Raw genomic sequence first — 14,433 nt, 5'->3', positions numbered from 1 at the left:
CAGAAACCAAGAGTCAGATGCTCTACTGACTGTGTCACCCAGGCATCCCAAAAAGGATTTATAATTAATAATATTTTCCCAATGTACTGCAGATCATGTTGAATATAAAGGATTGACATAATACGCTTAATGGGGAAAAAATCAACATGAAGTGCCTTTCTGAATGCATGAGAGCAGCCTTCAATTCATTATAGCAGCTTGCTTTCCCACAGCTCTCAGTACCAAGGTACAATATAACCGAGGCATATAAAAACTGGAAAGCAAAATTGTCAGTGCTTGTCTACAAGCTCCCTCATATTAACAGATGTAACATTTTACTTTGGAGTTTTATTTAAACAACCTCAGCAGTTTGGATCACAGTTTGGGGATGCTTAAGAGTTTCAGACTGAGTTTTTTTGTACTCTCTCGTATGTCCGAGTGCAGATAACATTGTTCACGGCACTTTCCTAGAAGACAAAGGAACGATGAGACATTTCAGTATTGCTGGTGAAACTGCTTTTAGAACAATGCAAACCAAGTACTATCCATACATACATTCTGTGAAAATCTTGAAAAGAGATCTATGTAGATAACTATAGATACCAACTGTTTGTTTGCTAGCTGATTTTGCTAACAAAATGGAAAATCATATATATGATAAATGTAGTTATACATGTATATGGTATATATAATGTGTGTATATATATATGTATATGTATATATATATATATAGCAAGGCAAAGAGTATAAAATCTGAAACATTTTAGATGCCTACAGTGAGGCACTTTTGCTAATTTTATATACACTACATTTTTCAAATAATAACATTAATTACATTGATATTGTATTTTATGGTTTTTAGAGCACTGATATATACATGATGGTATTTAATTCTCTCAAAAAAAACCATGAAGAGTCTGGAAGTTTTCCTCCTGTTTCTATTTTTTGAAACACTTCAGGAGAATAGGTATTATTTCTTCTTTGAATGTTTGGTAGAATTCTCCAGGGAATCAGTCATGTCCTGGACTCCCATTTTGGGGAAGGTTTTTAATCACTGCTTCAGTCTTGTTACTAGATATTGGTTTATTCAGGTTGTCAATTTCTTTCTGCTTCAGTCTTGGAAGTGTATAGGTTTCCAGGAATGCATCCATTTCTTCTAGGTTGCTTAACTGATTGGCATACAACTGTTGATAATAATTTCTGATGATTGTTTCTATTTCCTTGGTATTAATCGTAATCTCTCCCCTTTCATTCATAATTTTATTAATTTGGGTCCTCTCAAAGGAAAAGTGACTTGGGGTAAATTGGAGGGGGAGACAAAGCATGAGAGACTGTGGACTCTGAAAAACAAACTGAGGGTTTTGGAGTGGCGGGTTGTGGGGTGAGCCTGGAGGGCACATATTGCATGGAGCACTGGGTGTAGTGCATAAACAATGAATCTTGCAACACCGAAAAAATAAAATAATAATAATAATAATAATAACCCATAAAGACAGTCCTGCATTTTTGAAGGCAAGTAAACTCAATCTTGGAAAGGATAAATGACTCGTCCAAAGTCACAGAGGTACTGAATGGCAGGGATGGAAATGCACAAATTGGATTCTGAATCTACATTTTCCCTAATGAATTAAAAACATACCTGTGTGGTGATTAATGTCATTATAAAGAGCAATAAAATCAAGTATGCCTAGTCTTCCACTTATTATTTTGTAAGGAAATGTACTCTTCATTGTTGGAAGGAAAACCATCCTTACATTAAGAAATGAAGATAGGTTTTTGTTGGGTTATTTTTTTGTTTGTTTGTTTTTTACTTCACATAGTTCTCACATATTCCCTTAAAGCTATTTAACATTATGTCCAAAATTGTCATTTTATTCATTTTGGTGCAATTGGAGTTTTGGGAAGATGAATCATTGGCATATTTCCCTCCACTGTGTGACAGTGAGAAAGTTGACCTGAGCAGCCATCCTCAAAGGGAGCAGAATGGTCTCAAAAATTACTTTGAAATTAAGCTAACCTGGGTTTTAGTTTTCTTTTTTTAAGATTATTTATTTATTTATTTATTTATTATTTTTTAAATTTATTTTCAGTGTAACAGTATTCATTGTTTTTGCACCACACCCTGTGCTCCATGCAATCTGTGCCCTCTCCAATACCCACCATCTGGTACCCCCAACCTCCCACCCCCTGCCCCTTCAAAACCCTCAGATTGTTTTTCAGAGTCCATAGTCTTTTGTGGTTCACCTCCCCTTCCAATTTCCCTCAACTCTTTTCTCCTAACTCCCCTGTCCTCCATGCTATTTGTCACGCTCCACAAATAAGTGAAACCATAAGATAATTGGCTCTCTCTGCTTGATTTATTTCACTCAGCATAATATCTTCCAGTCCCATCCATGTTGCTACAAAAGTTGGGTATTCATCCTTTCTGATGGAGGCATAATACTCCATAGTGTATATGGACCACATCTTCCTTATCCATTCGTCCGTTGAAAGGCATCTTGGTTCTTTCCGCAGTTTGGCGACCATGGCCATTGCTGCTATAAACATTGGGGTACAGATGGCCCTTCTTTTCACGACATCAGTATCTTTGGGGTAAATAACCAGTAGTGCAATCGCAGGGTCATAGGGAAGCTCTATTTTTAATTTCTTGAGGAATCTCCACACTGTTCTCCAAAGTGGCTGTACCAACTTGCATTCCCACCAACAGTGTAAGAGGGTTTCCCTTTCTCCACATCCCCTCCAACATATGTTGTTTCCTGTCTTGCTAATTTTGGCCATTCTAACTGGTGTAAGGTGATTTCTCAATGTGGTTTTAATTTGAATCTCCCTGATGGCTAGTGATGATGAACATTTTTTCATGTGTCTGATAGCCATTTGTATGTCTTTATTGGAGAAGTGTCTGTTCATATCCTCTGCCCATTTGTTTATCTGATTGTTTGTTTTGTGTGTGTTGAATTTGAGACATTCTTTATAGATCCTGGATATCAACTTTTTGTCTGTACTGTCATTTGCAAATATCTTCTCCCATTCCGTGGGTTGGCTCTTTGTTTTGTTGACTGTTTCCTTTGCTGTGCAGAAGCTTTTGATTTTGATGAAGTCCGAAAAGTTTATTTTCTCTTTTTTTTCCTTTGCCTTTGGAGGCATATCTTGAAAGAAGTTGCTGTGGCTGATATCGAAGAGGTTACTGCCTATATTCTCCTCTAGGATTCTGATGGATTCCTGTCTCATGTTGAGGTCTTTTATCCATTTTGAGTTTATCTTTGTGTGTGGTGTAAGAGAATGGTCGAGTTTCATTCTTCTACATATAGCTGTCCAGTTTTCCCAGCACCATTTATTGAAGAGACTGTCTTTTTTCCACTGTATATTTTTTCCTGTTTTGACAAAGATTATTTGACCATAGAGTTGAGGGTCCATATCTGGGCTGTCTACTCTGTTCCACTGGTCTATGTGTCTGGTTTTATGCCAGTACCGTGCTGTCTTGGTGATCACAGCTTTGTAGTAAAGCTTGAAATCAAGTAACGTGATACCGCCAGTTTTTATTTTTGTTTTTCAACATTTCCTTAGTGATTCAGGGTCTCTTCTGATTCCATACAAATTTTAGGATTATTTGCTCCAGCTCTTTGAAAAATACCAGTGGAATTTTGATCAGAATGGCATTAAAAGTATAGATTGCTCTAGGCAGTATAGACATCTTAACAATGTTTATTCTTCTGATCCAAGAGCATGGAATGTCTTCCATATTTTTGTGTCTTCTTCAGTTTCTTTCATGAGTGTTCTGTAGTTTCTCGAGTACAGATCCTTTACCTGTTTGGTTGGTTTTTAATCCCAGCATCACCATGTTTTTCTAGCTGAATATCCTTAGGTAAATCAGTGGCTGAATCTCAGTTTTCTCAACTGTTAAATGGGCTAATTAGTAATTTTTTTGTTGTTGTTCAGTGTTCCAAGATTCATTGTTTATGCACCACACCCAGTGCTCCACGCAACCCATGCCCTCTTAAATAACCACCACCAGGCTCACTCTCCCCACCCCTTTCCCTTCCACAACCCTCAGTTTGTTTCTCAGAGTCCACAGTCTCTCCTGGTTCATCTCTCCCTTCAATTTCCCCCAACTCACTTTTCCTTTTCTTCTCCTAATGTCCTCTGTGTTATTCCTTATGCTCCACAAGTAAGTGAAACCATATGATAATTGACTTTCTCTGCTTGACTTATTTCACTCAGCATAATCTCCTCCACTCCCATCCATGTTGAAACAAAAGTTGGGTATTCATCTTTTCTGATGGAGCCATAATACTCCATTGTATATATGGACCATATCTTCTTCTTTATCCACTCATCTGTTGAAGGCCATCTTGGCTCTTTCCACAGTTTGGCGATCGTGGCCATTGCTGCCATGAACATTGGGATACAGATGGCCCTTCTGTCTTCTGTTCACTATGTCTGTATCTTTGGGGTAAATACCCAGTAGTGCAATTGCAGGGTCATAGGGTAGCTCTATGTTTAATTTCTTAAGGACTCTCCACACTGTTTTCCAAAGTGGTTTGCACCAACCTGCATTCCCACCAACAGTTTAAGAGGGTTCCCCTTTCTCCACATCCTTTCCAACACATGTTGTTTAATTGAGGCCATTCTAACTGGTATAAGGTGGTATTCTCAATGTGATTTTGAATTTCTAAATGGGCTAATTAGTCTTAACTCACAGGACTATTGTGAGGATTAGGTAAATAATATAGGAAAGCATGCAAACAGTAGTCACAGAAATGTCAGTTTTTAATTGTGTCAACTCATCCATACACTAAGGGGATACCACTTAAACTTTGCATTAGTTTAAACTTCCTTTTCACTTGTTTGTTTGGTGTTGAGCTGGAAAACAGTGGGAAAGGATTGATATGGAGCAAAGGATTAGCAACATCTCACAATCCCTGCTGAAATCTTCATTGCACAAACACATGCTTGTTTTGGCTTATGTGTAAGTCAAAGAATTAGGTAACACAACTCTTTTATTTTCTTTAGTGTTTTAGTTCCTCAACCCACATTTTATAATATTTATGATCATGCATAAATATTATATCTACTATATTTATCTGCCAGTGTTTTCCCCCATTCTTGTAAAGCAAGAGAAAAAGACAAATTACATTGACTTCTATTATTTTAGAACAACCTATTTGAATGATTTTTTGTATTAAGTATTAGAGTAGGTGACAAAAATAATGACAGACAGGTTCACTCACCACCACCATTTTCCCATCCACCAACTTTCTCCTTATGGTGTTCTCCTTGCCATCCCAGTCTTGCACCTGAATCAGAGAGTCCTTATCGAAAGTTACCACACTCTGAAAATGGACAAAACAGAATTCAGCTCAGATTGTCACATTTGAATACTAACATTTTACCAAATTCTTCTCAGCTGTTGTGACATTCTCAGGTAGTTTTAGACTGGTGTTTACAAGTTTTACATATATTTTAAGACTTCATCAGCACTAAATTTGTTGGCTGATTCTTCTGGGGAGAGAAGAATAAGAGTAAAAATATATTATCTTGAAGACTAAGTAAAATTCTATTTTCCCTGAGAAATTAAGAGGAGTAGATACCCTATGCCCTCATTTCCTGTTTGCTCTCCACTCCATGCACAGAAACTTCTCCAGCCATGAGTAGTATTGTTGAATATGTATACCAACATAGAAAGCAACTCCCATTGTGTTAAGCCACTGGGGCCTGTGGCTAATTTGGTACTGAGGCATAACGTCACCTATACTGGTCAATGTAGTTTTATTCATTCTAACTTTATGCATAGAAAACTGCTACAAAGTAGAAAGAAATAACTTTTATTTCTGAGAGAAGAATCTAAAGAAATGATTCTCAATATGCATCTGCTAAGTTTCTGCCTCAGAATTGTTAGAAATACAGTCTTCGGGTGCCTTCCCCACACATCAGAACCTGTGTGGATGGGACCTACAAATAAGCATTTTTCTCAAGCATCACAGGAGATGTCTATGCATATTAAAATTTAAGATCCTCAGACCTAGGTTTTAGCCCAATGTTCATCTAATACAGACTTTAGATGTGTTTGCTATAACTGTTTCCTTACTTAGAATGATTTCGAATTTACATTCTTACGAAATGTAACTGAAAGAGTGTTGAAGGCCTCACCTTGGTCTTATGGCCACCTGGTGTGGTTTCCTCAAACTCTTCTCCCAGTTTAAAAGAGATCTCATTATTTTTAAAGATGCTTTTGGTTTTTATAGTGATCATATCCTCCTGGGTACTGATGGTCACTATGGGTTTTGCCAGACAGGCAAGTTTCCTGCTGGCTCTTCCTATTCCTGGAAACCAGATGAAAGGACACCATAGTTAAATCTGTTGCTGACTTTAGAAACCCATGTTCGCTGCGTAATTCTTTACTAGCTAAGAGGTCTGCGAGTTAAGCAGATTTAATGCTGCATGAATTCAAGTAGCTGAAGCTTATAGCACCACCATTTTGTTAAAATAGATTATATTTTGCAGGGAAAAAAAAATCAGTCTCTAATTTTGGCTACTGGTTGTCATGTTTCTTTAGCCCAGTAGGTATTATTCCTGTTGGTTCATGAACCTCTTTGAAAATTTTATTAAAGCCCATATTTTGAAAAAATACCTCCCTCTTTTAAAATGCACTCATTTATACAGGGGAAATACTTGGGCATGGATTATTTAAGATCTTTATTTCTTTATTATATTCTTGTATGTACACACATATAGAGTTGTTTTTTCCATAAAGTATTTTTTATTGTGCTAAAATACATATGACATAAAATTTATCATTTTTACCATTTTAAAGCATACAATTAGGTGGCATTAGGCACATTCACAATATTATAGAACCATCACCACTACATATAAAAATTTTTTAAATATAGTTATTCTGTCATAACAATTGTTATTTAACCTACTTTCCCCCCATTTCTATGTCTTTTCTGTGTCAGTACATGTAGATACAAATTTTTGTCATTACTACATAATATTTTACAGAGTATATATATTAATATTTATTTCATCTCTCTCCCTATTGATGAACATTTAGTTTGTTTCCATGTTTTCTTTTTTTTTTTTTTTAAGATTTTATTTATTTATCAGAGAGAGAGAGGGGGAGAGAGCGAGCACAGGCAGACAGAGTGGCAGCAGAGGCAGAGGGAGAAGCAGGCTCCCTGCTGAGCAAGGAGCCCGATGTGGGACTCGATCCCAGGACGCTGGGATCATGACCTGAGCCGAAGGCAGCTGCTTAACCAACTGAGCCACCCAGGCGTCCCTCCATGCTTTCTTATTATGAATAATGCTAGTGTGAGCATCCTTGTGCACACAGCTTTGTGCATTACATGTAGGACTATTTTCTATAGAAATAGTGTCACATATACAATAGTTAAGTTAAATTTCTAAGAGAAGATAAATTAAACAAACACCCTAATACAGCTCATGAATTTATATTGTGAAACATGATAACAAGTTGGGATGTATTAGATAATTATTACCAAAGATATTTACACCCTAATCCCTAAAATCTGTGAATGTCACTTTACAGGTCAAAGGGGTCTTTGTAGATATGGTTAACTCAAGAATCTTGAAATAGGGAGCTAATCAGCCACGTGGACCCTAAATGTAATCACAATCTCATTATAAGAATCTTCCCTGATGGAGAGGAGAAGGGAGTTGAGGGAAATTGGAAGGGGAGGTGAACCATGAGAGACTATGGACTCTGAAAAACAATCTGAGGGTTTTGAAGGGGCCAGGGGGAGAGGGGGGTTGAGGGAACCAGGTGGTGGGTATTATAGAGGGCACGGATTGCATGGAGCACTGGGTGTGGTGCAAAAACAATGAATACTGTTACGCTGAAAAGAAATTAAAAATTAAAAAAAAAAAGAATCTTCCCTTATAAGAAAATAAAGAGTGTGATTAGACTACAGAAGAGGAGAAGGCAATGTTACAATAGGAACAGAGATTGGAGTATGGTGGACAGACACCACAGAAGGCCAGCAGGCATCTCAGCTGGAAAACAAGATCTATTCTGAAGATCTTCTAAAGATATAGAGCAAATCCTTGAAAAAAATGATTGTTTTTTAAAAATAATTATGACTTTTTGCTTTAAGATTTTTATGGAAATAATACATATAATATATTACTATAGTATATAATAATATAGTAATAATATAAATAATATAATATATACTGCATATGTGCTTTAGCCATGTAAACCCATGGTAAATTATATGAGAGCAAGGATTCTGCTAATTACAAACTAATTTTGCAAAGAACTGTATCTAGGTCCTGAACCAATGTTAATCATTTCTATGTGATTGTTTCTATGTTTCTGTCGGAGGGAGGAGCCCACGATAAAGCTGATATACAGACCAAGTTTCTGTGCTATCAAATCTCCCATTTTTACTGGCTATGATATGCAGGTAAAAATGGCTTACCCAGCTCTTTCATATATTTTTCAAAATTTTCACAAGAAATGGATTTCCATGTTCCCTGGAGCTGATCAACCATTCTGTCTAAATTGATCTTAAAGAAAAATAGACTCATTAGGATGAGTGTGTTATTATTTCCTGAAATAGTGTTTGAACTTGTTTTTCATACAATTCTTGTGGATAGTACAGAAAAGTCGGAGGGAAAAGTTAGGAATTCTAATCCTTGTCATCTTTTCTTAGTATCATTTAGAGCAGGAAAGCTCTCTCAAATGTAAGCTGGTCAACATGAAAATAGAAAGAGTTTTTGGAAGGATCAGATATAATTTTTCCAACTCTAATTTAAGATCAAAACTAGGTTTATAAATTCTAGTTCCTTCCCTAAGAACAGCAACACACACACACACACACACACACAGCACTGTGTAGGGGGTGAAAGTAGGCAGCTATGGTTATGCCCTAAGACCCCTGTGCTCCAGGTCTTTTTCTCTCTTTCTCTAACCAAGGGTGATCTAGAATAAGCCAAATTATCAGCTGTTTAGAGATCTTATCACACTCTCATTCTTGATAAGTTGAACTAAAAGCCAGAAAGATTTCATAGATTGTATTTGGCATTTGAACTAAAAAGTTAAATTTAGTGAGGGCTAGAACAATCACTTTAAGCCATGTCATATAGAGCAGGAGAATGGAACATAGAAAAAAAGGAAGGAAAGAGACTGTGTTCACGCACACACACACGCACACACACATGGCCTTGTTACTCTTGCTTTTCCAGATGTCAGTTCAATTTCCCATAAGCTTAGAGAGTCGTCATTGCCATGACAACACCAAGTATCTTCTTAGTAAATCCTCCTTAATTTAGGCTAGGTTCTGTTCCTTTCAGTCTTGACTGAAACACTCTGATGTGATGTCCTCTGATATCTGTAAAGAATCAGAACAGAGGATAAAGAGTATAATGGGAAATATACCAACTAGAGAAGAGATTTTCAAGGTTAAAAGACAAACACAGCCTTGCACATGCCATCAGCTCTGGGAATATCATTGTTAATTCTAGGCAATGTTTGATGTCCATATGCTAACATGGAGTTATTAGGAAAAACTGAGATTATAAAATTATTTTAAGACAGAAAAGAAAAATAGCATTTTATAACAATTCCCATTAAGATGTTAAATTTCCAGTATTTATACATATCTGTAAAAGCATTTATCCAGGCCTATGGTCTGACCGATAATTATTCAACTAACATTTGTGGAGCACCTAGTATTATATGCCTAATAGGAGGCTAAGCAATTTTGCATACACCATCGACTTAATGTCCCAACTATGGTTGAAAAGATACCATAGCTTATTTTATTCTTTTCCTTTCCTGTGTTAGGAATTTTACCATTATGATTTTTTTATATTAATGTGTACAATTTATAGTTATCCTCACTCAATTGAATAGCATGAGACTGAAGCCAAGTACTAAAGATACTAACATTAGGCACTGAAGTTACTAAAATTCCTAGGATTTTTTTAAGAAAATGTCTGATGTGTTGCCTCATGTGTTGGATGCACACTGATCCCCCAACATATGTAAATTAACTATGGGAACTCATCTTGAAGAAGTTGTCATATTGGGATTTCAGTATTGGTCTCTATTGCTGGCTGGTTAGACTTTCAGAAAAGTGTCAGTAAAATAGAGGCCAGGCATGGCCTCTGTCTCTGGCCCTGTGGTTCCTCTGTTCATGTGCTCATCATGCCAAATCAAAGACTGGCTAATGTGTACTGGCTTAGTCACATGTCCTCTTGGTTGCTCACTCTCTTATCTGTGATGGATCTTTCTGGTGTCCATTACTACGTGAGTCAAAAGTCTTCACACACTATGTCTTTTCCCTCCAGTACATCCATATTCCTTGATGCCAAACTCCCTTGCCTTCAATTTTTCAGTCTTCCTGAAAGACTGAATAAGACCACCTCATAAGAATATTCCCTTCACCCATGAGGAAGTCTTCACCTCAGACCACTGCTCCCTCCACACAAAATAAGTAATAGGCACACCACTTTGAGCTTTGTCCATTGGGACAGCTTTTCTTCACCACTCTTCTCAATCCCCCTCCCACAATTAAACCACAGCCTGTTTTTAACTTCTGTCCACACACTAAGCGGACCTGCCCATAAAACCTGTTCAAGCTCTTCCTACTCCTTCAGCTGGTGACAGCCCCCCACAAAGTTGAGGAATGATCTGAGGGAGGGCTGTTGGTACACCCGTGGTGGGTGACATGAGGAACCGGGCTACCTGCTCATGCAGTTACTTCATATCTTCTGGTCTTGCTTAGCCTTAATCCAAGATGCACAGTTTTTATCTTATTTTGGAATGCTGGGCCTGCCTGCGTCTATGACTCTGTGGTTCTGATAGAACCCAGCTCATAATGGACAGTTCCAGACACGTGGTTACTTGGCATCTTATAATCAAGAGTTCTGTCTCTACTGGTCCCCAGTAACACACCAGGAATGCTTTTCAAAAGCACACAAGTTTCTGTTGCAGGTGGCATGGTCTTGCTCCAAAAGCCCAGAGGTCTGTTCTGTGAGGCTTCCACTGTGGCTTCACCTCTCCACCACACTGCATATTTTCCCATCACTAATACCTCCAGTGGCTTAGAGTTTGCCAGATCATATGGCCCAAGGGGCAGGGCTGCTTGTACTGTCATTCTGACTTTGTGCTCTGGGCCTCATTCAAAGCAGGGAGCTCTTCCTGTCACCTAAAGTATGGGCTGGAGCATATTCCTAGATGTGGAATATGTTGCCACCATCAGCCAAAGGATCCTACCAGGAATTTTGTTTCCTTCTTCCTGGTACAAAGGCAAGATGCAGCAACTTGTCTTCTAGAAGAGAGGTCCTCTCTTGCCCTTGACCCACCTGGATCCTAAATACTTTACAAGAATGAAATTTCACTCAATTGCCACCAACTTAAAACTCCCGTACTCCCATATGTCCTACCAACACCTCCAGGATGCTGGCCGTTCATGCTCATCCTCCTGATCACATGATGTGTAGGAGGTCCAGACAACTCAGATCTCATCTCATCAGGTTATAACAGCAGAAGAGAATGTAGGCCTCTAACCTGTAAATATGTGTTGTTCCATGTAAATGCAGTTTCTATTTCTTTTTCTGATCTTGTCTGATTGGGATAGAAAAGAATGCTGTAACGTGTACCTGAAGCCATATTAATCTGCTCCAGCAAAGTTTAACATATCTGGCACAGCAGCTGAGATTGGAGTTATTATTTGAGTTTTCAGTAGCCTATAGTCATTCTCCAAGATTTAGTTGGTTTCTGCAATGGTCAGATTGGTAAATTAAATGGAGCTATGGTATGGACCACCCCGCCGCCACCCCTGTATTCTTAAGATCCTTTAGAGCAGCATTCATTTCTGCCATTCCTCCCCATCATCACCACCAAATACAGTGGGTTTTGATGTACCATCCTAGCCAGGACTGGCAAAAGAATGAGGGATCGAGGGGATGGGCATGTAGAGATGCAGTGTTAGAAGCTCCCACTTCACCTTCCCCAGTGTGATAGCTCCCATTTGGTTTGAATGAGAAGAAATCAAGATGGGGTTCCTTCAACAGCCAAATATGTCAATTTCAATTATATATTTGGAGACCAGAGAATTGACCGCTGGATGGGTCCACAAACTTACTGGACCTTCTGAGAGCCACACTTGGGCCATGGTTCTGTTTATCTCAGAGCCTGTCCCCTCTATTCCTCCATTCTACCATAATGCTTTGAAATCCTATGAGTCAATGTTAATTAAGACACAGTACCCTCAAAATATTTGGATATTCCTCTTTCTATAGTGTGTATTTTCTCAAGTAAATATAAGTCTCTCTTGAGGAAACTTGGGGTAATTAATGCATTATATTTTTGCCATGGTATTTCAAAATTCTTCCTCCTGTGGACTTAGCCACCTCTTCAGCCAATGGTTTCCGGGTCTGAAAACTGGCTGAGTTCTGGGACATGGCCAAAAGATCAAGAGTTTTTATTGAGTTGGCCACCCTCAATCTGCTGTTCATATATTCTTGCCTTCTTTTGGTTGATGTATTAAGCAACACCCTCACTGGCTATTCATCTATTTTACTTAAGGGATATAATGGTCTCCTAATCATCTCCACATCTCCTTGCAAGTCAAGTCCACTAGGGTGCCCTTCAACTTTGCCTGTTGGTATGGTCATTGTAACCCCCTGACTCTGGCAATAAAGTGTTGCCATCTGGTCCCTGTTGCTTCAGAGTCTCATCATTGCCATTGTTATCAATGAGCCAGCTGATAGTGATAGATAGAGATAGGTATGGATGATGCATTTAGATCTCTACAGTCTTTCTATAGAAAGGTATTGTGGCTATATTGAGCCATAACAAAAGTAAGCTGCTCATAAATTTTGTATAGAAAAAGAGGAGATCCCCACCATATTAGAGTTTCATACAGTGTTTCTGCATATGCAACTTGTGTTATTTTAACTAAACAATTTATACATATATTATATAACAGATATACATATATAGATAGATAGATAAAGATACAGATATATAGAGTATAGATATATAGATATAGATACAGATATATAGAGAGATGTATATATAGATATATAGATAAGCCTTACTCATTTGTTATTCATTCAATAAACTTTGAGTGGCTACTAAATAAAAGACCCCCATGCTAGGTTCTGGTATATAATGGGGAAAGAAAGAGACTTCTAAAATGTTTTCAACATTATGAAAGAGAATCTGAAATAGTGCTAAATTCCCTAGTGTTTCCATATGTATATATATATATAGATATAGATAGATATAGATATCTATAGATATCTATAGATATATCTATAGATATGCAGACATATATATAGATATAGATAGATATAGATAGATATCTATAGATATCTATAGATATATCTATAGATATGCAGATATATATATAGATATAGATAGATATAGATAGATATCTATAGATATCTATATATCTGCAAAGTAGAAACATGATATCAACATGGTTGATATTTTAGATCAGAGGTCAGCAAACTATGATTTGGGTACTAATTCCAGCCAGCACATGTAGATAAAGTATTATTGGAACACGACCACTCTTATTCCTTTGAATACTATCTAAGACTGTTTTCACATGATAGTGGCAGAGTTGAGTAGTTATGACAGATAGCCCATGGCTCACAAAGCCTAAAATGTTTACTATCAGGCCCTTTACAGAAAAACGTTTGATGGCCCCCATTTTAGAGTCTCATGTTTAATTATCTAAAACTCAGGATCCTGGGGCACCTGGGTTGCTCATTGGGTTAAGCCTCTGCTTTCAGCTCAGGTGATGACCTCAGGGTCCTGGGATGGAGCCCCGCATTGGGCTCTCTGCTTGGCAGGGAGCCAGCTTCCCCCTCTCCCTCTGCCTGTCTCTCTGCCTACCTGCGATCTCTCTCTCTCTCTCTGTGTCAAATAAATAAATAAAATCTTTAAAAAAATAAATAAATAAAACTCAGGATCCTAACAACTACTGGGTTTGTAGGCTTTCTGTTCTTAGGAGAAAGAAATGGTGGATAACATTTTTCCTTCCATAGCTTTTTCATCAAGAAAAGACATTCCTATAATTATGTCATGGGCAAGGCTAACAGAAAATATAACTTAAGAAGCTAAGCTCTGGCATTTCATAAAAGTTACATGACAAAGAGGTGGCTATCAGTCAAATATAGATGAAATATATTTTAAAAATGCCCTGAGTGCTACAAGGCAGAAAGACATAAGAATTAAATTGATTAGGAGAGAAACAGGGTAAAAAAAAAAAGCTGTCCTGCTGTCTGCCTCATCCTGGGTTTAAGCTCCAGGGTCTAATGGACTGTTAAACTCCAAAGCTTTCTTCAGAAGTGGCCCTGACTCTCCCACCCTTTTAGTCGCCTTAGTGATATTAAGCTCTCAGAGTTTTCAGGCACTGCTAATGCACTTAGATTAAAAACACACTGGAAGAAAAAATATCTTTGATGAATTTT

General features: G+C 37.7%; 1 protein-coding gene across 4 annotated transcripts; it reads right to left on the bottom strand.

Moving 5' to 3' along the window:
• Positions 1-323: 323 nt before the first annotated feature.
• Positions 324-10,778, bottom strand: FABP12 (fatty acid binding protein 12). 4 transcript variants are annotated; one of them, XM_059168913.1, is made up of 6 exons: positions 10,691-10,778; positions 9,160-9,332; positions 8,421-8,508; positions 6,127-6,299; positions 5,208-5,309; positions 324-446 (listed from the first exon to the last, which is right to left on the bottom strand). In XM_059168913.1, exons 3-6 carry the CDS (start codon positions 8,491-8,493, stop codon positions 381-383), a joined length of 414 nt encoding a protein of 137 aa, XP_059024896.1. In that variant the 5' UTR covers positions 8,494-8,508; positions 9,160-9,332; positions 10,691-10,778; the 3' UTR covers positions 324-380. The 4 variants fall into 4 exon arrangements, with proteins under 4 accessions (XP_059024896.1, XP_059024897.1, XP_059024898.1 ...); XM_059168914.1 differs by having other exon boundaries at positions 9,173-9,332; XM_059168915.1 differs by lacking the exon at positions 10,691-10,778 and adding an exon at positions 10,563-10,676.
• Between the last annotated feature and the right edge of the window lie 3,655 nt (positions 10,779-14,433).

Source organism: Mustela lutreola, chromosome 3, assembly GCF_030435805.1.
Source record: "Mustela lutreola isolate mMusLut2 chromosome 3, mMusLut2.pri, whole genome shotgun sequence".
NCBI classification, from domain to species: domain Eukaryota; kingdom Metazoa; phylum Chordata; class Mammalia; order Carnivora; family Mustelidae; genus Mustela; species Mustela lutreola.
The sequence above is the reverse complement of the archived record's forward strand: the minus strand, read 5'-3'. Positions and strand labels throughout refer to the sequence as shown.